Source organism: Poecilia mexicana, unplaced genomic scaffold, assembly GCF_051168715.1.
Source record: "Poecilia mexicana isolate PSO_F unplaced genomic scaffold, ASM5116871v1 scaffold_6, whole genome shotgun sequence".
In the NCBI taxonomy this organism is placed as follows: domain Eukaryota; kingdom Metazoa; phylum Chordata; class Actinopteri; order Cyprinodontiformes; family Poeciliidae; genus Poecilia; species Poecilia mexicana.
Window position 1 is genome coordinate 29,685,029 of NW_028263375.1, and position 26,639 is coordinate 29,711,667.

At 38.2% G+C, this 26,639-nt stretch overlaps 1 protein-coding gene across 1 annotated transcript in view; it reads left to right on the forward strand.

Annotated features, from left to right (window-relative positions):
• Positions 1-1,444: 1,444 nt before the first annotated feature.
• The window catches only part of swap70b (switching B cell complex subunit SWAP70b), a 33,817-nt gene continuing 8,622 nt past the window's right edge, over positions 1,445-26,639 (forward strand). Inside the window, exons 1-7 of the mRNA XM_014995692.2 lie at positions 1,445-1,677; positions 5,019-5,159; positions 15,982-16,155; positions 19,043-19,270; positions 20,806-20,952; positions 21,100-21,208; positions 22,116-22,297. Of these exons, the coding sequence (XP_014851178.1) occupies positions 1,582-1,677; positions 5,019-5,159; positions 15,982-16,155; positions 19,043-19,270; positions 20,806-20,952; positions 21,100-21,208; positions 22,116-22,297 (1,077 nt within the window). The 5' untranslated portion in view covers positions 1,445-1,581. The remainder of the gene's footprint in view (positions 1,678-5,018; positions 5,160-15,981; positions 16,156-19,042; positions 19,271-20,805; positions 20,953-21,099; positions 21,209-22,115; positions 22,298-26,639) is intronic.

Genomic DNA, 26,639 nt, shown 5'->3' on the forward strand with positions numbered 1-26,639 from the left:
CCAGTGTCAAGTACCCACAGTCAGTGATGGTCTGGGGAGCCATGTCAGCTGCTGGTGTTGGTCCACTGTGTTTTATTGAGGGCAGGATCAATGCAGCAGCTATCAGGAGATTTTGGAGAACTTCATGCTTCCATCTGCTGAAAAGCTTTATGGAGATGAAGATTTCATTTTTCAGCACAACCTGGCACCTGCTCACAGAGCCAAAAACACTGACCATGATATTACTGTGCTCAAGAATCTGTGGGATATTGTGAAGAGAAAGTTGAGAGACGCAAGACCCAACACTCTGGATGAGCTTAAAGCCGCTATCGAAGCATCCTGGGCCTCCATAACACCTCAGCAGTGCCACAGGCTGATTGCCTCCATGCCACGCTGCATTGAAGGCTGCAAAATGATTCCTGACCAAGTATTGAATGCATAACTTAACATAATTATTTGAAGGTTAACTTTTTTGGTATTAAAACACATTTCTTTTATTGGTCGGATGAAATATGCTAATTTTTTGAGACAGGGATTTTGGGTTTTCTTGAGCTGTATGCCAAAATCATCAGTATTAAAACAATAAAAGACCAGAAATATTTCAGTTGGTGTGCAATGAATCTAAAATATGACAGTTTAATTTTTATCATTACATTATGGAAAATAATGAACTTTATCACAATATGCTAATTTTTTGAGAAGGACCTGTACATATATATATTAAAATCAAAATTGAGTTCCATACTTTTAATTGAAATAAATTATATGTTTCAGTGAGAAGTGCCTTATGGTTATGCTATGCTGTACACAGACACTTGATGGCGTGTCTTTTGGACAAATTACAAAACAAATGTTTAAAACAAACAAGCGGGTAAGTTATTTTAATATATTAAGCATTTTCTTGTATTATGAAGCGTTTTTTCTTGAGTTTCAGACATAATGTATTAATTTAAATTGGAATAACTTAACTGAAAAAGACGCCACGCGCGAAAGTTTGTATGTTAGCTTGCTAAGCTAAGTTTTTTTTTGTTCAGGCAGAACAAAATAATAAAAAAAAACTAGAACGGTATTTGAAACCATATTTTTAAAAAAAAAACTAATTCTAGAACATGCATTAAAAATTAAAATGCTGCAATTTTATGTTGAAAATTTGACTTTTTAGCTATCTGTTAAGTGCTAACATACTCGTTTTTTCCAATATAAAACGGGCTTAACTTTAACAGTTGAATTCTTTTTATTCCCTCCATGAAAGTTTGATTTCTTTCAACCCTCATGGTTAACTTTACTGTAAAAATATCTCCTATTCATGCCTCTATCTTTACCATGCTGTCACTTTTACCCCCTGTTATGCAGTGACAGCTCATAATAATGCTAACATCCACCCTCTCATATTGGGCTCCTCCTGATGAGCGTGGCCCTCTCGCTGAGCGGTGCTGCAGCTCTTCGCTCCGCTCCTTCATCATCATCATGCCAGACACAGTCATGTGACCCGCCCTCTCGGTGTCCAGAGGAGACAGCGCACACAGACGGCTCCAGTGCGAAGAGACACACTCAGAGAGAACAGGAATAAGAAATAAAAAAGTTAAACATTCTTCTGGCATCATGACGCTGCGGGACGAGCTTTTAAAGTCTATATGGCACGCGTTCACAGCTCTGGATGTGGACAAAAGCGGGAAAGTCTCCAAATCTCAGCTCAAAGTAAGTTTATCAAGTCGCACCAATTTACTTTTTCTTTTCTTGTTCTTATTTTTTTAAAATATAATTTATCTTGATTTTTGAAGTATCAGTCAATGCTTCTCCCCACTTCTGGTATGTTTGCCTTGTTTTTAATGCCGTTCGCGTCTCTTCCTCCTCCCTAAGAACACAGGGCGCCTCTGTTAGACTGCAGCAGCAGCGGAGGCGCACCTGGTGATGATGGGGCACAAATCCAACTCTTAAAACAAGTGTCCGTGGGAAAATAATCACATCTCGCGACGGAAATCGCTACTTTGTCGGTTTCAGTTTGTCTCCATTCATATTTTTCAAACTGAGAAACCCACAACACAAGCGCGACTATAGGGAACGTTTTCTGCAACAAAATCTCTTCTCCAGTGTCAGAAGCGCTCACTGATAGAAGCTGAGTGCCAGCCAAGCATTGTTCAGCAACAATAAAGGTCAACATGGAGGTCAGCTGACTGGGATTCTGATGAGAGGGAGGAAAAAAAAAGAGTTTGGCCAAGTCAGAGTTGTTTCTTGTCTTGAGTAACATGTGAAACTGTCATTACTTGAGTCAAATTAGTCACACTGCAGTTGCTTCAGGTTTACTAACTACACTGAAGTCTGTGGGTGAAAGTCCTTCCAACAGGGCCGCCCCAAACCTTTTTGGGGCCCTAATTTTTTATTTTATTTGTTATGTTTTTGTTTTTTTGGGGTGTCGGGGAGGAGTGTTATCTGGTGTTGAGATGCCAACATGTCAACACCAGATGCTTTATCATTCCTAAGCTACTCTATGTAGCACACCTACTATCATTAGCATCATTTGTAATTAGCTTTCATCATACCAATGCTATTAAGACCATTGATTTTAACCTTACAAGAATAACAAACAAACAAAAAAAGGATTTTGAAATGCAGAGTGGTATTTAAGTGTGCTGTATTATTTTAAATATTTGAAAGTAACACTAGCTGATAAACATTAAATTTACAGTACACGAGTTGACAAGTTTGATATCTTATTTCCCTAACGGGAAGAGATTAACCATTGTCATGCTAACTTGGCGCTCTTGGGGTCCCCCTAGTGGTGTGGTGGTCCTAAGCAACTGCTTAACTCGAGTACTTGGCTGGCCCTGCCTCCCAGGCCCCTATTCTGTTTCACTCAAAAGGAGTTTGAGCTGTAACTGCAAAGTGTTGAATGGGGATAAATTGAAAATAACACCACAAAAATTTTATACTTTTTATTTTAAAAATGGCATATTCCTCTGTTTCACAATGATGGACGGTTCTGTGTTGTTCTATCTCATGAAATCTCCATAAAATGCAATAATGTTGGTAATAATGTATTAAAATATAAAAAGTATGAGATGTGAATACCTTTGCATTGTATTGTTGAACTCTTCCTCAAGCAACCCACATCTACACCACAGGAACTGCAGCCGATTGCATTTCTCAAAACTCTGCTATCGAGTAGCAGCTGCTCCTTCACTTTGTGAACGACATTTTTCAGAGTCGATCACCAGAGCTCTGCAAACTTTGGATGTTCTCATTTAACTTTCATTAGTGTTTGCATCCAAGTACATGCCTCACAAGATTATTGACGTACCCACGTTGTTTACTTTGAGAAACACAAATGTTCTGAGTATTTTAGTGGGTTTTACGTGATAACCAACCCAAAGAAGTCAATAACTGTGAGACAGATTGTAAAAATACTGTAGTTTTCAATTTATTATCATTTCTCTAAATTGAAATCTGAAAAGTTTTGCATGCATTTGTAAGCTTACTTCTGTAGAAGTGTTTAACTTCCAAAGCAAGAAAATAAATACAGAGTATCTTGTTACAAAGATAAACGTTGCCATTACAAGAAAGTTACTTGTTTTGACAAGATTTATATCGTTAAAACCAACATATATGTTGCTGTTTATCCCATGTGTCGTTTTTAGAAGTCACAATATGTCATACATTCATGTTTATTCCTTGTTGACTGAGAACATTTCTTATGTTAATGAGATAAAACTTATTATGAGTTTTATATTTTGTTAAAACGAGAAAGCTTCTTCTTTTAATCAGCTTGGTGTCTTGTTTTCACAAGAATCTTTGTTGTAATGAGACACACCTCCTGTATTTGTTTCCTAGCTCTAGCAGTGAAATGTTTTTAATAGAACCTAAATGTAATTAACATCAGCAAACACCCAGGTGTTCTGGGAAAGCCTCAGAAGTTTGTTAGAGAACTTTAGTGAACAGACGGCTCCATCAAGACCAATGTGGTTTCTCGGTTCTGTTTTTTTTTTTACTCTCTTTCTGCAGGTGTTTTTTTGTGTTCTCTTTGTCCTTTCTTGTCTTATCTCTCTTTCACATTTCACTTTTTGCCCCCTCTCTCGTCTTTTCTGTTTTTCTTGTTCTCTTTATTTTCCTGTCTCTATGCCCATCCCCTTTAAAATAAACCCAAAGCAATTTCTGTATGTGCTACGCTGCCGGACAGGGAACGTACAGAAAGCAACAGAAAATCTCAGGCGGATGAACACTGGATGGATCATGGATGAAGTTCTGGAGAAGTTTTAAACAATGCTAGGCTGTGAAATGATATTCTGAGCTTTTGACCATCATTACTGATATAAATTTGTTATAAAAGTATTATTGATTGCACTTTAAAAATTAGGTAACTTTATGTTATTAAAGGTAAAGTTTAAACAGTAATGATTTCCTGGTTAATGTCAAGTTGTCATAACAAAGACATTTTGAATAATGTCAACTTTGTATTAAAAGTGTCATAATTTACCGAATGACGCTTTATGACAACAGTCATAAATATTCATGAAGGCTTATTGATGTTCATGACAGGTGTTATGTCATGTTTATGAAAGTGTCATTACAGTCTTATTCAACCCCCTTCAAATAAAGTGTTACCAATTATTTTTCCTTTCTTGTACCATTTCTTGCTGTCAATACATCGCATGTTGTTAAAAAGTGTATATCTCCTTAAATAGTCCCACATTTGGAAGAAAAATTGCACTTGTTGGTAAATGAGTCCCACCCATGAAAAACTCCCCAGTAAATCTCTGCCATCGCCCAACAGTTTTATCTGGATGTAGTGTGATTTTGTTGGGTGACCTAAAATGAGAAGCAAGGGTTGTTTTCATTGTAGGCAAGAACTTTGCCACTCAGATCAAATGTGGTGACACTGAATAGAATCAGAATAGCCTCTCTAAGGGCAAAAGATTTGTCACACATCGGTACAATAAAAAAGTAAATAACTCAACCAAAGTGTCCTCACTCTTCTGTGCTGAATATATATTATGACACCCCTAACATAATGTTTATTTGACCTATTTTTCCTCTTGTTTCAGGTGCTTTCTCATAACTTGTGTACGGTGTTGGGGATCCCACACGACCCGGTGGCATTGGAGGAACATTTTAAGGACGATGACGAGGGTCCTGTTTCCAATCAGGGGTACATGCCGTACCTCAACAAGTTCATCCTGGATAAGGTCAGTCAGTGACACCACATAGCGTGTGTGGTCACAATGAGCCCAGGACCAAACCTAGCCTTTCTCTTAATGTTTGTTTTCCATGTATAATTCAAAGGTTCCTATTGGTAAACCATTGTGGACACTGCAGCAACAAAATGACTGACGTTGAGTCAGCAATCTGCTCCATGACTTTTTATCTGCATGTAAGGAAAATGTTGCACTATCAGGGAGTTGATAGCAGAACATAAACTGGGGCAGCAGGTTTATTAAGTTGAAGTATATTTACAATATAACAGACCTGAAACAGTGGTAAACTTGTCTAAGAAGGCTACTCCCAGAAAGCCATAACAGCCTGATTGTTGTGACGTTCGGATCTGAGAGCGTCTCCTACGACTCATTAGGGTGACACTGTGTAAACTACAGTTGGTAAGCTACAGGCGGTGAGCAACCGGCTCACTACCTGAGCAGATTGCCTGACTAGTTAACTAGCTAATATGAGTTTGTTCCATTTGTCTTACTAAGCTGTTATATTTAGGAGGTGTTTATTCAAAATAATAGAAGTTACAGGTGCTGTGGTGGCACAGGGGTAAAGCACAACCTGAGTGTGAACGTCACAGGTTCGATTCCCGGCCTGATGACCTCTGCCGCACGTCTTCCCCCTCTCTCATGACTCACTTTCCTGTCCAACCATCTGCAAATAAAAGCCACTAGAACCAACAAAACCTTTTAAAAAATATGTTGGCATAAAGTTATTGTAAGTGTGATACTCTTAGACGAAGCCAGGATCGGTGGGAATTGTTGTTTTTCTGTTTTTAGATCAAAGAAATTAGTTTATTTAGTTTTAAATTTTGTATAAATACAATGAAATCAAAGGATCAACAGGTTATCGTAACATCAAACTCTCACAGCAACACTGTGGTTTTCAACAGGAAATTAGCAATAACTTACAACGGTTTAGGTGGAATTACCACAAGACAAGACAAACGTCAAACATTTTTTACTATTTTCCACTTCTTCAGTATTTAAATCAGATCATAAAGATTGTTACTAAAGTATAAAATTGGTTGCCATTTAATTCTGGAGGTGTAGACATTTTTGCTCAGTTTACTAGCTAGCATGCTAGCTATATACACAGAGTAATCTGTTGTGTGTCTCCCTTTTAATGTTCACCCAGTATCCTTGGAGCTAAACGCTGACTTCGCTCATTAAAATATCTGCGCCTTCATGGTGGCGTCACCGTCACTGTTTAAAAGGCCTCTGGTGTTCGTTCAACTGGACAGTCTGAAACGGCCTTTTCTTTCTATTACATGACATCATACCAAGAGGTCACTGTCAACGGGAGCTGCTGTGGCTCAAGCTCTTATTAGAATATAGAAATGTGTGAAAATAAGACCATGTTACTGTGGCAACCCCACAGGGACAAACCAAAACAATGAGTGCATTTCTGATAGCCAAGGCAGTTTGGACTACACAGCAATCATCTAGTTATCTGACATTTTAACTGTAGCTTATTGTACGCTGGATATTTTAGTGATTGTTTCTCTATTTCCTTATTTCCCTTCGTGTGCCGGGATGCCCAGTGTCTCTTGTGACTTCAACATCTGAAAATGCAAAACAGATTGAAAAATGTGATCTCAAGTTTTATTACCCATCATGCTGGTGATCCATCTTTAGTTAATGTTTAGTAAAAATACCACATGGTGTTAAAACTTAAAACAAAAATGTATAACATGAATAGATTTATTTTATTTTTCAAAGTATGCAATTCATTCCCTTTGTCTTCCTTACACATGTCGAAAATGATGTTTTTTGCACATTATTATTTGTAAAGTACCTCTGCAGGAAGGTGAACCTGAGCTCTAGCAAAGTCTTCTGCAGCCTTTGAAGGGGCAGTGTCATGTAAAATGTACGTTTTTGGGTTTACATCATGTTATAATGTTATTCCCTCATCAAAAACCTACCTGGGGAGCTGCTTTGATCCTTTCAAGCATTATTGAGAAATCCTGTTATCAACATGGCAGCAATTGAGCTCAAAGGTGGATCTATAGCTTCACCTTTGAGGTGTTTCTGAACTTCTACCTCAGAGCAGCTAACCCCATGTCTCTCCCACTAAGCTCCTTCAGACTAGCCAGCAGCAATTAGCAAACACCCTTTAAGAGGTTTCCTTTCTGGGTTGTCCTGTTTATTGTCTCTCTGTCCCTACACTCCAAAAGAATCTCCACAGCATGATGAAGTCACTTCCATGTTTAACTGTAGAGATTGTGACTTTAGATGATGTTCAGTACTAGTTTCCTGCCATGCATGACCCATTTTTATGATGACTTCTTCCACATGTTTGTCCTTTAATGTGGATTGTAGCTTCATTACCACTTGCCACTTGTTCACTGAGGCCAGTGTTTTGGTCAACAAATACTCATAGCTATGTAAATCTGTTATTTTCTTTCCATTTCACATTTATGCCCTGCTTTGTTTGTTGGTCTGTTGCATAAAAAATCAGTTGTTTGCTTTTGCTAATTAATAATTATTAATTGATAATTAATCAATAATAATAACTAACTGATCTATTGACTGCAGTTTTAAGGAAAACACACATTCCATCCTTTGGGAATATCTTTGGTTTCTTTCTGTTATTTGGTTTATTAGACCTGATGCTGATGTCAGCATCTCTGCGACTAAATCGCTGCATTACAAAATCGTTCTCCACTACCTGGTGAGTTCATTTCATCAGAGGTAACTGATGACTGCAAACTGTCAACATTACCGCACTGGAAGAAACTCTGGGAATTCCTTTCATGTCAAAGTTTCCTCACTACTTCCTTGTTCCTTTTGGTATCGAGTCATAAAGCTGTAAAGTGGGTTTTACGACTACCAAGTCTGACACTGTTTGGTGTGTGAAGTAGGTGACAGATGCAAATGAGAGACTAATTTGATTCAGTGTTAATGTTGTCTAACAAAATGTGTCAGACATTCTCTCTGCTGTTTTACACAGGAAAAAATAGAAAGGTTCATTCAACACAAACCGACGTATTTACTCAAGCCTGGACGTCAGACTAATCAATTACCAGCTTAAGGTGTTTTCTGAACAAATCAGTCTGACTATAGGATTAGAAGTGACTTCTAATAAAATAATTAACACTCACCCCTCCTTCCTAACATTGTTTGTACTTTTCCACACACAGCCACCCCCCTGGCCTGTGGACAAGGGTGGAAGGGGTGGCTGTCGACGCTTTGGGCCGCCGAGGAAACTCCACCCTGCCACACAAGGAAATCGTGTTGAATGGGCCCGAGTGTGAACCAGAATAAAAAAAAATAAAAATCCTGTTGAACATTTAAATAGAGCAGAGGCCAGGAGAAACTGCATCCATGTGTTTTTATAGGTGGAAAATGGAGGAAGATAAAAGAAGTGCATCTTCCTCAGAGACTCACTGTTTTTTTTTATAATAAAGCAGGATATAAAGTTGTTTTTAATCTTGTGACAGAGCTCAGTGAGTTGGGACAGTCTGTCATTTAGTGCGTTGATGGACTGAAGAGGTTAAAACACAAACAGTTAAAGTATTAAAGGGGCAGTACGATGTAAAATTGACTTTACTAAACTTTACATCATGTTATAATGTTATTCCCTCGTCAAAACATCCTTGAAGTGTTGTTTTGATTCTTTTATGCATGATTGAGAAATCCTTTAATCTCCCGTGGCAACCATTCAGCTTTTCACAACGGCTGGGTGGACTTAGCTCCACCTTCAAGGATTTACACTCTGGATCCTCTTTGTTTTAGTAAAATATTGTCTATTCAGGATAATATTGAATAAATAAAAACAACAAATGTCTTCAGAATTGAAATCTTTTCAGGTTCAATAAAAAATAAAAATAAATATGAAAAGAGTGACCTTGAGTTCTCTCAACCTAACAATTTTTGGTCCAAATGGGAAAAGGTTTGGACACCACTGCACTAATATAGGGAAAAAGGTGGATCTTTAGTCAGGATAGCAGATAAAAGTTGTGTGACACCTCTAGAGAGAACCGCTGCTCTGGTGGGACAATCTGTTGGCACAACGGCTATCAGCGAAGCCGTCCATAAATCTGATCGATACGGAATGGTGGCAATCAGGAAGCGGTTGATAAAGGAAAATCATGCTTCCAGTTTGCCACGAGTCGTGTAGGGGAGACGGCAAATTTGTGGAAGAAGCTGCTCTGATCAGATGAGTTCAGACTTTTACTTCCTGCCCAGTGAAATTTAGTGGTGGCAGCACCATGATATGAGGGCAAGAAAGGTGGTAAGAGGATGGAGATAAATGCAGAAGTACAGATATATGCCACACTTCAGATTTTCATTTATATATAAAAAAACCAAAAACAGATTAAAGCTGCAGTTTATATAATATTTTTTCCTCCATGGTAAGTTGTCACTCCTCTATTAGCATATTTAGCAGGAGGAGGAGAAGCAGCTGCACCTCGAAGGCAGAGCTAGGTCCAACCAGGCGTTTTACACAGCTGGAATGGTTGCCTTGGGAGATTATTTGATTTCTCAAGGAACAATCTCAGATAAGCGACCAGTTCAGTCTGGCTCTGATAAACAAGGAAATGCAGAATGAACTTTAAAAACTGAAGCTGAAGTTTGGACCCAGAAAGTCAATAAACTACTCAGCACGTGGCATGTTAGTATCTTACTTGAAATATGTGAACTTGGACTGGAAGTAGGGCATCAGGACAGAACCAGTGAGCCATAAGGAAAAAGACAAATGGGGAAAACACAGTACAAAGATGATGTGGGAAGCAAATCCCTGTTTCACAACATCAGCTACCTCCTCCTCTGCCTTGCTGTAACCTCTGATTCACTCCCAACCCACCCAGATAAACAACCTCAACATGTGATCAGTGCTGTTCCTCCTTGTCTCAGCAGTGCTGTTTACTGAGGTGCTTCGTTAAAGCTGTATTTATTCTGAAATATGATATAATATTTATTATGGATTGAGTCTATTTCTCAGCATTCATGTCATTTCTTTCAACTCCACCCAAACATCTATTGTTTAGAGCATCATGGGGCGTCTGGAGGGCTTAGAGGCGGCTCTGCAGGAGCTTTATAGTTCTACAGAAAAAGCAGCTGTGTTGAACATCAGTAACGTCAGCTACTTTAAAGGTAGACCATGGTCATGGCTAAATCCACTTTTTGACAGACCTATCAGTATATAAAGCTGTTCTATATTTGGGTAAAACTGAGTAAAAGAGATCTTCACACTAAATTTGCTTCATGCTGCATTATAACCAAACAATGTGTTTGATTTGTCTGTGCTACAATGCATTTTAGTAACTACTTTAAATTGGGACTAAAGATCCTTCAACAAATTTGTAAAAAAAATAAATAAATAAATAAATAATAATAATAATAATAATAATTTATAGATAATAGATATAGATATCTATATATGTAGATATGGTTTAGGTATGTGAAAGTTTTTTATAGGATTTTTTGTTTTAGTCATCCATTTGATTTTTATTTTATTGTGTGACATAAATAACAAATGAACTATTTAGTTTCTACAAAGTCATGTTTTTGTACTTGGGAGTTGAATAAACAACAGGAATATTCCCTAAAACTGAAATCCTGACTTTAAAAGTTAATGGCTAGCATGTATAGCAATAGCAACTATATATTATATATATACACAACTACATATACCCCCTTCCATTTTGTATCTTAGCATATGGCATTTGTAGTATTTTACCATTTTTAGTTTCTTACATATTCCTTTAGTGTTTGCTTGATTTGTACTTGTACTGCTACTGGTCGTTAGCGCTACATCAATCATCAACACCAACTGGATTCTCGACTTACATCTACAACACCCTTAGCTCAGTTTTGGTGTTATTTTCCAGATCTCTGCTCCTATTTCCAATGGAGTATTAGCATTACCATTTATCAATGAATAAACTGATCCTATTGGGGATAGCTGCCCAGCTATAGCTTCAGTGAAGTAGACATGCTAAAGAAAATCTGAAATAATTCAAACTTTAAAGTGACCTGTTGTACTCGGGGAAAGGTGGCAACTCAAAAACGATGTTGACGATTTCGCGAACACTCTGAAAAGTCTTGGTCAGTTCTGAATAGTTCCTCTGTCAGAAGACATTTCCTGTCAGAGAACTAGAGTAAATCAGACTGGAATCAGTTTCTAAGTCATGATGTATATTAGGTAAAGAATGCAGACGGCAACTCCAGTTGGTCTTGTCATTCATTGATACAGTTAAAATATCCATGTTGTCTTAGAAGGGAAAACCTTTTCAGTATAGAAGAGTTACAGGTCCTGGTTTGCCCTGGACGTTTGTTAGCTAGCCGCCTGGAATTCTACCACCACAGAAATGCTTCCATGCCTCATGGCGTGGCTTAAGGTTCCACTGTAAATGTCTGGTTACGTCACATGTTGACATGAAACGCTGGTTTTGTGCGTATTAAGGAAAATCACCGAACCTTCAGTGAAACCACAGCATTTCTAAGGTGTGTTTGGGAAAAGCCTCAGTTATTTGTGTGCCGGAGGCTGTTGAAACATGTTTATTCATGTAACTCACCTGTCACATGGAACAACAAGCTGATACATTTCTGGTTATCAATAAAAGATGAGTGACGTTGGTTTAGTCATGTCTGCTGCAGCCATTTTTAGCTGTTGGAAATCTAAAAATAGTGTTGATGATTTTATAATGGAGGAACATGTTTTATATTTGCTGATTCAGCTTGATGTGATTAAGGTCATGATAGATTGCAGGGTGGAGTATCATTTTAACATCCAACACTGGTTTCCACACAGAGGTTTACCCTAAATGAGCACGACAGAGAGTTGCATCAGAACATGAGTGGTTTCAGAATAGTCCTCTACTCTTTGGTGCAGTTATTGCTTTGGTTTATTTCTCTTTCACAACACTGAATGTGTCAATATTGTGGCATTTTACAGATTCTAGCAGAAGAAAAGTGTCTCCGAAAAGTTCTGTCATGGTGTTAAACAAACATAGTTCTCAACCGTTTTTCTTTTAAACTAAAACACATTTGAACCTGTGACTTCTTTCATGATCACTCTGATTTATACAGAGGAAGTCCAAAAATAAATTCATCAGACACAACATAAAACCAACACTGCGCCAAGACTGCTGAAAAAGTTCATTTACAGCAATGTACTCAGTTCAGAAAACAGGAAAGTAAGAAAAAAACACATTCCAGTTCCCTTTAGATGATGTTTCTTTAGACAAAAAGCAAACATTCTGTATCAAGTGAAATATACACCAGATATTAAATAATCTCAGGAATGTTTATTTTTGTATCCATCGAACAAGAATGGTTCCTCTGGAAGTGTCGCTGTGGAAAACTTTGTTCTTCCTAAAAGTAAAACATCAGGAATGCTTAGTTTCGCAAATGTATCTGAATGAATCTGAAAACTGCTGGAGTCATGTCCTTTAAACAGAGAACAGGTCTGACTGCAGGTCAGCGTAAACACCTAGTAACCACTGGTAACCACTGTCGAACACAGTGATGGAGGTATGATAACTCTGGGTTTTTTACGGCCACCATGTGGGTCAGGCTTTATTTATTTGAATTCTATTTGAGGTCTTAAGTCTGGTGGCGAGAGCTCGAATAAACGAAAAAGATTAAAGATGCAAATCAAATTTAAAACAGAGAGGTAGGTTTTTCTTTTTGCTTGGTTACCTTAGAGCTGTAGTTGGAGGATGTGGTTTTAACTGTAGTATCAGAGGAAGGAGTTTTACCATAAAGAGCCTTGAAAGTTACAGTCTGGATTTTTAAAATGGATTCTAAAATCAACAGGTTACTAGTACAAAGATAATAAAACAGCAGGATTGTGATCTTCTCTGTTGGTTTGGACTGACTGAATGAGTTCTGTTGATTCTTACAGAAGACAGGAAATAAAAGCATGAATAACCATCTCGAGTTTCTGTTTTTAAACCCGGCTTCTTGGTTCACAAATATTTCTCACATGGCAAATGGTTTTGAGCACGTTGTCCTGAGTGACCCTCAAGAGACCTTGATTTGTTAGAAAACAACTGCTGCATTTCTTAGAAACTGAACTGACTGGTGAAGAAGTCGGACAGAAAATGACTTCTGCAAAACATGCCTCAAGAACTTATTTAATCTTGGTTCGTCCTTCATTTTGAACAGACTGGTTTGCTATTTTGGCTTCATCTGTCTACCAAATGTCTTAGCTCTTTTAACCGTTGCCTATGTGGTCCTTGCTGTAATCGGGTCTTTGCTGTAATCGGGTCTGCTTCACCCTAAACCTTCAGATTGCCAGTTAATCTCAGGGCAACACATGTAATGTAAAATCATCTTCTTTTGATCATGTTATAATGTTGTTCCCTTATCACAAACATACCGGATTTATTGCCAGTTTGATTCTATTGTTATTTCTTCAATTCATTTTTGAGAAATCCTTTAAATGAGATGTGTTGTGAATTTTCCAGACACATGGTGCCTTTTTATAGACCAGCAACCCCAATGACCCCACTAGGGACAAGAGTGTACAGAAAATGGATGGATGAAAATGACTTAAAAGAAATTTGACTTTGTAATTTCACTCCTTGAAATTGGGCCTCTCTGTCTCTTTAAAAAATCCTGCTCTTTCTGAAACTGCGCATTCAGGAAGTCATCACAACATGGCTCCTCTATTAACCCATTAACAAAATTTTTACCAGTGTTTCACTGAGAAGAAGCTCCTATAACGATTTCAGCTTATGCGCTGTTCCACCAGAGGTTTGCTAATTGCTGCTGGCTAGTCTGCAGGAACTGAGTGGGGGAGTTAAAACAACTGAAGGCTACATAGTTACTTGATTGTGCTATAAAATAATTCGGTAACACTTTATTTGAAGGGGGTTGAATAAGACTGACATGACACTTTCATTAACATGACATAACACCTGTCATGAACATGAATAAGCCTTCATGAATATTTATGACTGTTGTCATAAAGCGTCATTCGGTAAATTATGACACTTTTAATACGAAGTTGACATTATTCAAAATGTCTTTGTTATGACAACTTGACATTAACCAATAAATCATTACTGATTAAACTTTACCTTTAATAACATAAAAATACCTAATTTTTAAAGTGCAATCATTAATTCTTTTGTAACAAATTTATATCAGTAATGATTTCTTGGTTAATGTCAAGTTGTCATAACAAAGACATTTTGAATAATGTCAACTTTGTATTAAAAGTGTCATAATTTACCGAATGACACTTTATGACAACAGTCATAAATATTCATGAAGGCTTATTCATGTTTATGACAGGTGTTATGTCATGTTTATGATGGTGTCATGTCAGTCTTATTCAACCCCCTTCAAATAAAGTGTTACCAATAATTCTGTATGCCTGGAAAACACATAATACTGCTACTTTAAGAGCAATTTACGGGGTGCAGTGTGGGACGGCTGTATGAGGAGACCGTGGAGCCATACCACCAGGCAGACGCCTATTTCAGCTTTGATAAAACAATGATGGAGTGTTATTGTTCACTTCAGGTTAAATTTAAACAATTATGTAAACACCATACATAAAAGCATGTCTCATTTTAGTTCTACCTAACCTAGAATAGTTGTTAGCTATTCAGGTTAGATACCAACTTTTGTTTCTGACCGAGATCAGATATTTAGATGAATGAAGTGAACACTGAAGTTTCCTGTACATGTGCTTCTGCTTAAAGTTTCCGATCACAGTTCTAGATTGAAGCTTTACCTCGTCTTCAGCGTGGTGTGTTAGTTGGGTCTTACTGAACAGAGAGGAACCCAGCAGGATGAGATGTGCTTCTATTCCACAACACTGCACAGTCAGCCTGCCAGCAGTCTCCATGGAAACGTCCCTGTTCACCGACTCTAAGAAAACATTTCCCTCTCCAGCTCCGATTGTACCTTTTCAAGAGCGTTCTACCCACTTTGCTCTGGAATGTGAGAACCATAAACAAAGGCTGGTTTCTGATTCTTGTCACAGAACCGCCACAGCAGCTCTGCAGTCATATCAACTTTTGCCTGGTTACAGGTCTGGGTCATTCTCCATGCTTGTTTTCCCACAACAGCAGAGCTTAATTGCAGGAGCAGTAAATATTCGTGTTTATAGCAGCATTAAACCTCTGATTTCATAGAACGATTGTGCTGGTCTGCTGAAATTAAATGAACACACACGTTCTGTATTTACTGAGTGTGTGTCCTCTGGAGGGCAGTTTTGAAAATGTCACTCTTGAAAATGAGATCTAGATCTCAATGGGGTTTACCTGGTTAAATAAAGGAAATAAAAAAAATTAAATAAAATAATTGTCCTGGTTTAAATAATAATGTATGGATCACTTTTAAGTTTTTATTTTTCAATGTTCTCTTACAAACATCTGAGGCTTTTGCGCAAAAAGTGCACTTATACTGAGATTAACTTACACAGAGGTAACAGTATCTGACTACTGAATGTGCATGGTTGCACTTTATTCAGGGGTATCCATGTGAAATGGGGCAGAACTTAAACACAAGTCATGTTTTGGGCTTTTATTTTTTTTTTAAAAAAAAAGGAAAACCAAGTACTATTTTCATCCCAATTCAAGGTTACGCACCACTTTCTGCTGAGCTTCCAAAAAAAAAAAACAACCCCAAAACAATAACATGCATTCTATTGGGCTGCTGGTGGCATAAAAAATGTGAGAAAGTTCAAGGCTATGAAATGTTGAAGTGGTTTTATCTTTTGACAAACTGTTCTTGTTTGTGGGAAGAAAAATTCTCTTCCTTGTTTTCGAACAGAAAATTCACAAGACCTGCTTTGTTGTCCTCTTCACACCTCCCACCCTCCTTCTCTCTGCAATAGGCGAAGGATAACTTTGACCGCCAGGAGTTCAATAAAATGTGCTGGACGTTGTGCTTTAGGAAGAACCTGGGTCAGAAGCAGCTCTTCATCTCCAACGACGACGCCTTCAAGATATGGTGCATATTCAACTTCCTGTCTGAGGACAGATACCCGCTGATCATCGTCACGGAGGAGGTGAGATTACATCACAGCAGCTGTCCCTACACTGAAGGAAAGGTCATGGGGCAAAAAGCGGCATTTTTCCCCCCCCACTACTAAAACTGTATCACTAGCTATTATTCATGTTACAAAAGAAACAAACCGACTTACATGGAAAATACTACTGTAAAAATAAAATGGCTCATCGGTATCTATAAAACCCAGACAGGGTTTTATAGATACCCTGTCTGGTATCTAAAAACTTCTGTTTGCAAACAGAAGCAAACAGGCTTCTGTTTGCTTAATTTCCTGAAGGCATTTAATTGGATTAGATTTTATTCAGGGTTAGTAAAATGTGCTATGATGTACGACTTCATGTTGGTTTATTAGATAAAATACACTTAACTTTATGGTAACAAGGTGGCAAAATGTACAAAAAAGCATCACATTTAGACACGTTGGATGTTATTGTTTACATCCAAAAATTTCACACGCACACTCACAACACAGGAGGGCAAAAAGACGATCGTTTTACTGCCATCCAACGCTGCACTGCTGCAGTAGAGTAACTCCGTTAACAAAATGAAACCTGCAGAAGTTGGTATGTTTCATTTATTGCAGTGCACCGCTATGACAACTAAGCAAAGTCATAGTCAAGCTAGCATAGCTTGCTAGCTTAAGCAAGTTTCTTGTTGTCCTTTGCTATATTGTTTCTGTTTTTAAAGCTTTTTACTGACCTGTTAAACATGATACTGTTGGACTTTATCTTGTTGTTGTAGTGTTGACAATTAGTAGCAAAATGCTGCATCCCTTTTTCTTTTATGCACCACTTGCACATTTAAAATTTAGCACATTATGTTGACAACTTGACAGCGAAAACCAAAGGTTGTAATTGTTGGCAAGCTGCCTTTTTTCTTTTGCCCTCCATACAATAAATACATGGGACTACACACAAACATTTCAGTATGTGATGCTCACCTAATCCTATTTGATCAGTTTTGCCATGCCGTTGTGAAAATGTGTGTGAAAGCAGCTGTGAAGCAGCATCTCTGAAGCATTTCAGTGGTTGATCTTTATCATTGCATGGTGGTGGAGATGCATTTCACCCGGCAACAGCAAAGCCTCCATATTTGATTTCCACGTAGTTTAGTTTTGTTGCATCTGTTTAGGAAGTTTAGCAGAAACCTAAATGAAAATGTGAAGAACATGAACTCCCTGCTTCTCATGTTCCAAATTTGTAACACCAAATGGATTAAACAATCTTTTTATTGATACTAAGGGACTCATGTTGATCAGATAAAATGCATACTAACAGGAACACCAAGTTCATGGTTTTAAAAATAAACCTATTAAACATTGTTTCCACCCTGAGAATTAAAACTCATTGAAAACAAATTAAAATAAATATGAGCTCATGATGGGCGTGTGCAAGTTTGTGATGTCGTTCTCACCAGAGAGGCACTTTTAGCAAAGTGACAAATTTCTGGCTGGTAACTAGAGGAAGTCACAAATTTGCAAGATATGAACAGAGTCATGTTAACCAGTTAATCTGAACTTCTCGTTTCAGTCGTTTGCTGTTGAAATAAGTTTTTGTTTAAATTCTCCAGCAGTTCTGCAAACCGGAGGCGATTCTACTGTAACAGACATTCAGAGTGATGTGCTGCATACGTGGTGCGTTGCTGTTTCACCCGTTGGTCAGTTGCTCAAGAGCAGAAAAGGAAGTTTCCAGCTTCCTGTTCTTTTACAAATGCTGGAAGATTTACTGTTGAGTATGACAAACATCAGAGCTGAATCACAGGAGTGTTTGTTGAATTGAAACGACATTTTAAACACTTCACTCGGCTAATGTAGACTTCTACTTTGGTAAAAGACAGAAAAATCAGGGAGAGTTGTTGTTTCTTCTGTTCAAGTAGGTTCTGTTGAATTCATAAATACTTTTTTCATCCCAAAAGGACCTTAAATGTTTCTCCCAGTTGTAAAAATGATATGTTGTTGCCGTAGTTACCCATTACAGCAACTGTTTGAAGGTACTAAAAAAGTAAGAGACTTCCTTTCAGCAGCCCAGCATCCATAATTAGAGGTGACCGATATGAACTTGAAGTTTTATCACAACATTTTGTATAATGCTAAAAGTGACAATAAGAGCTACTTAGTACTTTTTAATGTAACTTTAGGACTGTGAATATTGCTCCTGAAAAACATTCCCAGTCACTTATAGATTTGTATCACTGAGCTGCACACAGTAACTTTATTTAAGCCCATTTTTAAATGTATTGGTATTTGTTGATGCTCTGACTGAGCAAACTGTAGAAAATGCCAACAATACGCACCATTCAGTCTTTTTTCCCTTTTGGACGTCATTAGTTGGAATTTATCGTAACAACAATAAACCAGGATTTTATCACAAAAAGAAATTTATCGCGATAAATGATAAACACCAAATCGTACCAGGTATATTTGGTCTAATTTCTAGTACAAATTTGTTAGTATACTTGAAATAAGACAAAACTAACCTAGAAGTAACTTTACAGGAAGACATAGGAGTTTGTTTTAAGACAATAATTCCTTAATATAGGAGTTCCACTGGCAGATTATTTCACTTACAACATGGGAAAAATGTCTTAATATAAATTAAATTATCTTCCAGTGAAACTAGTACTTTTTCATCAATATTAAGGAATTATTGTCTTAAAACAAGCTCCTATATCTTGCTGAAATGTTACCTAGTATACTCAGTGTACTAAGATATTTGCATTAGAAACCAGACAGAAAATACTTGGTAAGATTTTGTGTTTTTGCAGTGTGAATGTCCACCCCTAGGAATAACTCCGTGAAATCAAACGGTGTTTGCGCTTTCCCCTTTTGTAGCAACCGAACTTGTTTGTTGGACTTGACCGTATGCGGCGTGTGTCCTCTTCCACAGATCGAGTATTTCTTGCGTAAGCTGACAGAGGCGATGGGAGGAAGCTGGGTGGAGGAGCGCTTCGAGGACCTGAAGCTGGAGCTGAGCTCCAAGCAGCAGTGTCTGAATGTGTGGGAGCTGATCACGCTGGTGGGCTCAGGCCAGTTCAGCAAGGGCATGGACCAGCAGACGCTGTCCATGGGCATCAGCGAGGTCTACCAGGAGCTCATCCTGGATGTCCTCAAACAGGTGGGCAACACTTCAACCCCTTCTGGTTTCAGATAACAACTGTTATCAGGTTTTATATCTGCACATGATACAAGTCCAGGACTTTTTCTTCCTTTTCATTAGGAAATAACTCGGCTTTGTCCATTGGTCCAACACAGAAAATAGTTCCTACTTAACGTATATACCAGTGGTGTCCAAACCTTTGTCCTGTGGGCCAAAACTGGCAAATTTAACCTACTTTAATTCAATTAAAAATGCAAGATTAACTTTCTGATTATTATTTTTTTTTAGTTTTAGTTTTACAACAGTAAATAATATTTTTATGAAACATGTTTATCATTAAAGACCCAGCTTCAGATTGTTGCTTTATTAAAAGGAAAACGGACAATTTCCAAAATGTTTGGGTTATCGGTTGCTTTTTATTTTGTTGGCCACATTTTTACCTTTCTTGACACCTCTGATATACTCTATGCTGTGTATTTTCCCACATTTTAGGCATCGTTTCAACCAGCCAGGTTATATTTAACTGTGGAACGGAGCCATCATGTCAGCACAAGCTAACAGTAGCTCCTCCCACCGCCAAGCAGAGAGACTCTGGCATCAAGGAATCATAAAGTGATGATTTTCATCAGTAAATACTTAAACTGTTGACTATAACCACTCATATACAGTTATTCATATTTCTGTATTGAAACTTTAGAACTACGGAGCCTAAAAACGTTGCAGCACCATGATGGATGTATTGAACACAGGAACTATGATTGTTTTTGCTAATGTAACCATGGTTTCCACTTGTTTAAGTCAAGCTAATGTGTCAATGAAAGTAACTCTTCTTGTCAGGACTCGTAGACGGCCGTAATTACAAAAGTTTTAACCAGCTAGCTTAGAAACCGACCCGTACTTTCCCCTCCTGACGTTTTAGTTTATTTGATCAAATCTGACTTCGCCTGAATTCACACGATTCCAACCACTATGTCATAAACAGTGTTTCCCTTACACAGTAGCAGACTTGAAAGTATCTAAAAGTCTAGATGCTAGCCACGTTTCTTTTTGTTGTTGTTGTTTTCATACATGCTAGGCAACATGATGGGTATTTCCTCCATGGTTACTAATGATTAGATTCTTCCCTTCTCCCTAAAGCTGTATTCGATTGTATCTTACCAAACTTTCTTACTTATGAAGTAAGGTAAGAACGTTAATCTTCTAGGTAAAAAGTGAACCATATGATCATTTCTACACTGCAACCAACTAATCAAAAGCAGTATTATCCTACCAAGCGTCTGCGTTTTGACAAGTTCAACAGGAGTTTTGACGTCCATCATGGCGGAATGGGCGGAACGTCACGCAAGGGGTCAATATTCAGATTAATGATTATATTCAGTCAATCAAGAAAGTTATTTCTGATAGAAAATGAGACAGACATATTCCTGAAAGGCCTTCTTACCATCACCCTAATGCGTAGCTTCCTCCACAGAACCGGTTGGGCCAATCCACAAAGCTGACATCACTCCCCAAACAGGAAGAAAAAAAATTATCCTGTTTCTTTTTCTTTGTAGGGATATATGATGAAGAAAGGCCACAAGAGGAAGAACTGGACAGAGCGCTGGTTTGTGCTGAAGCCCGGCTTCATTTCGTATTATGTGGGCGAGGACCTGGCAGAGAAGAAAGGAGACATCCCATTGGACGGATCCTGCAGTGTGGAGGCACGAAACCACCCATTCTACTGCTTTGTGCTTTGTTTCATGAAGATTAAAAAATATATATATTTAATTCTAAAGTGTGCATTTTTATGTTCTGGTACATGATATGTCCAGACTGGTGAAATGTTTCATTCTTGCTTTCCGCTGCAGTCCTTACAAGACAAAGAGGGAAAGAAGTGCCTCTTCCTCATCAAGTCGTCTCAAAAAAGCTTCGAAATCAGCGCATCGGACAAGAAGAAGAAGCAGGAGTGGATCCAGGGTGAGCTGTGTGGACAGTTTATCCAAACCTCAAAATTTGTCTTCTCCATATTTTCCTATTGGAAAAGTAATCAAACCTTTAGAACTGTCACCTTTTGACACCTTACAGCCACAAACATCAGTGCATTTTAATAAGATTTAATGTGACAAAAACAAGCACAAAGTAAATAATTGTAAAGTTTAAGAAAATTATACATCATTTATTTATTTATTGTTTTGGTTTGTATATTTCTTGAGCCTCCTGAGTATCTTGGGATTTCTCTCTACTGACTTTTAGTCTTTGTAAAGTCACTGAAGTTCAGTGAAATTGAAAGGAGAGCGTTTCTGAACATGAGTTTTCAAGTATTGACAATGATTGTAAATTCGATTTTGGTCTCTGCTGCTCCAACATGATGATAGTTTGGTCTAAATCAGGGATGTTAAACTCTTTTTCATTTTGGGCCACAAACAGGATCCAGAATGTCTTTAAAGGGCCGACCGTGTTGGTAAAGCTTCCTAATATCAAATATGAATGAATGCCTGTCTCTGCTTTCAATGATAATTTATTGAAATGAAATAAAATTAAACATATTTTCACCATGGGGTAATTTGGCAGAATATAGATAAAAATGCAGTGATGTTTATAATAACTAATGTTATCTTGAAGTTTCCAGAGTCCAGAGGATCACATAAAAACTTCTGGTGGGCTGGATTTTAAGTTTGACGTGATCTAAATGACTAAACTGTAGTTCTTGTTTAGTATCTTGTCCTGCCTCAAAGTGAACCTCCACCTTTTCTAAAGTCTTGTGGACCCACTGAATGCTTTTCTTCCAAATAATGAAAACAAAAGTGTGGGAAAAGCACTTTCCCCACATTCAAATGCAGCAAATGTTTATCTTGCTTTTTTCTTTCTCCTCGGTTCCTCTCAGCGATTCAGATGTGTGTGAACCTGCTGCGTCAGAGCCGGCCCGCGCCGCACCACGAAGCCCGGCAGAAGCGGCGAGACCTGCGGCTCAGGCAGCAGGCGGAGCAGGAGGAGCTGGAGCTCAGGATGAGGGAGCTGCAGACGGCAAACGAGGCCAAGCAGTCTGAGCTGGAGAACATGAGGAAGGTAAGGACAAAATATTACTCTATTAATGAAAGCATGTTATTGGAGGACAGAGACATAAATTCAATTGGTGGAAATAAAAAACAAACTAAAAAAAGACTGAAAAATAATAAAAAAATCAGCGGCTCATGCAAATATAATCCCAAAGTAATCTGAAGTGAACAAACAGCTGGATGGATATATTGTACTTTGGTAAATAAGGAAGTTAAGCTCTGTGCTGAATATCTTCATGGGAACAACTCAGCGAATGTGGTTTATGATCAAGCAAAAAATGAAAACACAGTAAAACATAAATTAGACAGAGAGGAAGTAAAGATAAAGTGTAACAGCTGCCAGCTTTTATTGTTATTCTGCGTCCATGAAGGCAAAAGTAAAAGTCAAAAGCAAAAATCCTTCAAACAACACAAAACCAGAGGGAAACGTAGACCTGTCGCAGTCGCATAAGTTAAATGAGCTCAATGATTTCCATTCTGATTATATTTTACAGCTGCATCATAATCCACTTTATCTGTGGTTTATTGTTGTGTGTTTTTTATTTCCATTTATTGACTTTGGTTGTTGAGTTTTATTTTGGATGTTTAAAATGTCTCCCAGTTCTACTGTTAAGTGTTCTTTACAAAATTAAAGCTTATTAGTGTTTTAGAGAGGGAACTTACATTATTATGCTTTTATCATTATGTCAGAAATGGTCTCAAAGCAACAACATTATCATTTATCATAATAATTCCAGGGACGATTAATTGTCCAGCTGAATTTACTGTGACAGGCCGAGAAGTGCCTCAACCAGCGTAACTAAGAACAAAACTCTACAAACAGAACAAATCAGAACCTGCAGAGCTTTAGTCGTGGAAAGTCAGACTTCGAGAGTCAAGATTTTATTTTCAGGTGCACAGAGAGCAGTGCAGAAAATAAAATCACATTCCTACATGACAGGCAAGGCAACTGAATCCAGTAATATGTGGTTAAACTAGTTCCTGGCAAATAGTACAAACGCGTTCCTAAACCCTAGAGACGCACCGATCCACTTTTTTCACTTTTGATACCTGAGGTTTAGTATCAACTGCTGCGATCTGATACAGAAAAACAGCTGAACTGACTTAAAATGTTTCTTTTTTAAAACAAAGACATAAATGTACAGAGTTACAGTAATGTCTAGCTTCACTGGATTAATCAAACATATAAACTGCAACAAACTTTCTTTCAAATACTTCAGAAAGTGCAATTAGGAAATCTAAATATAATGTAAAGTAAATGATAAAACCTGACGTCGCTCAGAGTACAAAGCATAGAGTTAGAATGTATAGATCTTCCCTTATGGATCGGGTGCATTGTCACTGATACATGACCTAGAATTGCTTTCATTACTGGGGTCCATACAGATATTGATATGGGATCTGTTCTACTGAATTCATTCTATCAAGAAATAGTAACTCTGTAGAAGAAAACCAGCCGAAGAATGGTGATCACTTTGAATTGTGTTCCTCTCACTTAACAACAAAACATGAATGACCACAACCACAAACACGCCAAGCAACCAGCCAACCAACCAACACCACAAACTACATCTGAGCTCCTTTCACCTGTTTTGATTCCAACTTTTTGGAGTAAAAAAAAAAAAAAAATCAGGATTTTCTCAGAGTTGAATGTGGATCTGAGAAACGCAGCATTTGGTGTTTCTGGCAGTGTGCAAAAAGAAGCAACACAGAGTAACGCTACTCAAACCTCACTGCCTGCCTCACACCGTCCGTCTGATGACATTGTGCTGGTCGTCTTTTCAACTTGTCGATTTCTACAAGATAAAATCTTTAACCAACGTCTTTTTCTTTCCTCTGCTGCTGCGCTCAGTTATCGAGCTGTTTTGCTGTAAGCTAATGATTCAGAGCTGTAGAAGATAACACGTTTCCTCATAATGTGTGTGTGTTGCGTTATTTTGAGTGGTTTCCCACACACACTTATGTCACAGCAGCACTGCTTCTGCCCCTGGAGGCTAAATAAGACACAAAACTGATTCGGCAGCATTCCTGTGCAGCTATGTCACCATAATAAAAGGACCGGAGTGTGTTTAGTGCTCGGTTATCTTCAGTGCTCTCCACTTTGTCATGCACTGCTGGTTTCACACATGCACTCTGATGTCTCAACCGGCTCAACTAGGTCACCTAAAAACTCTGGTTTGCTCTGAAAAGCCGCAGCCTGCTCATGAATAAAGTAAATGGTGGGCGTGGCAGAGAGGACACGTGTCTCGATAGATGTTTTTCTTTTTAGACCTGAGTTCATCAAACTCTAGTCTTGACTAACAGCTTCCTCTTATTACCGCCAGAGACAATGAGGTGAACAGGAAATGTCAGCTTTACCAAACAAAAAAAAAAGGTGATGTCACTCATTACTCTGCTTAGTCACTTCAGAGTTCTGGTTTTGATTGGTTGTTACCAGTGACACTTTTACAAGTTTTCAGAATAGCAAAGTTTTTTTAATTTGAAAAAACAAAACAAAAAAATCACGCTTGTCCAGTCAGGTGAATAAATTGGTATATCTATGCCTTTTGATTTCTAATCTGAAGTTCAAATTAGAAGTTTGGAAAGAATAATTTGGATTTCACATCACACCCCCCAAGCTCGAAATCCAACATGGCTGCCATAAAAGGACCAATGCGGGAGGAGGGAGTAGGGAAAGCAGTTCAGCTACATTTCAGGGCATTTAAATCTGAATAGTAATATACAACACCCCAAACTAAACACTTTATTGATCCAAGATTCTTCAGGGAGTTTTTGGTGGCGATGGCGTCGGCAGCAGCCAGATGTTGCTAATAAAATATATTTGATTAAATTAACACCAGCAAATGTGACATCAGTGAAAGAAGTCATGGCGTCTTGATGGTCTGAAGCAAACAGGTGTGCTTTAGAAATCAAATCTTTGCTGTCCATTGATCTGGGAAGAATTATGGAACCATTTCCAAACTGTATGAAGCAAAAATGATGCAAATTATCCACAGTGGAAAACGTCCAACAATCGATACTCTTCAAAGGAGTGAAAAACGGTGGAAACCGTTGTCTACTGGAGGTGCTTCCTGACCAACGCATCACCATCCACAACCACCTGTTGAAGACACTTCGATTATATAAGATCCCACAATTAATTTTTCTTTGGAATAAATAAGGTATTTTTAATTGAATAAAGTAGAGAGTTGATTTATTATACAACACTGCAGCATGTTAGGAGAAAACTAGAAATATTTCAGCACAAATACTTTACAGCCCTTGTCAAGGATTGGAGGCAGCGGGGGTGATTTGGGTTTGTTTTGTAGCCACAGAAGCTTTGCACCTTGCAGCCATTACCACAGGGTGACTTCTGAAGCATCAGCCAAACTAGATTTAATCAGGACAGTGATGGCCAGCGATGACAGAACGGCTGGAAAAGAGAAGAATCAGTGGACCTGAAGTTCAAACCTTAATCTGACGGAGCGGCGGTGCTGGAAAAGAAGTTTATTTCTATTGCACATTTCAGCAACAAGGAAGTCCAACGTGGTTTACATCATAAAAATACAAAGTCATGCGCCTTTGAGTCAACAACTGAGAAAATCAGTAACTAAACATTACATGTTGATGAGTGCCATCACCAAAATCATCAATACACACGAAGAAGGAAAGCAGCACAGGAACAGAGCTCTACATCCAGACCTCAGTGAAGCTTCACTACCATCATCACAGTCACAACAAACTGATTTAAAGTAATATTTTACCAGGCTGACAATTCCTAAAGAAATGTTTTTTTAATTAAGACATGAAAATCACCTCTAATGTGCCTCAGAGGAACTTTAGCAGATATCTGTTAGCTTGTGAGCTGGATTACATGTCATGATGAGGGAGGCAGCGTCATGGCGACAAACAGCGAGTCGCACAGACAGAGTAGAATAACTCTGTGATGCTACAGACACTAGAGGACAGGCCAGGCTTTGTGTGGGACACAGCATGAGAATGCACAACAGTCTGGAGTCGAGGTGCAGAACTCCATCTCACATAGTTAGCAGCATGAATGCACAAGGAACACACAGACAGATACAAACACACGCACGCACACACACACACACACTATCGACTCTGTCTCTGTGCTGTTGTAAAAAGGTAACGCAAAGTTCACCCCTGGTTGATGTTACATCTTAACAAGTTGCATAACTTTATTCTCAGGTCTGATTTTACAGCTGTTTGTCATTCAGTACATAAAAGCTCTTGATATTTAAAGTCTTTCAGATAAATATAAAAATTGCAGTGGAGGAACCAACAAATATAGGGTAAACCATGTTATGTGTTACTGTAATCTGTGATTAAAATTTGTGATCAATACTTCTCAG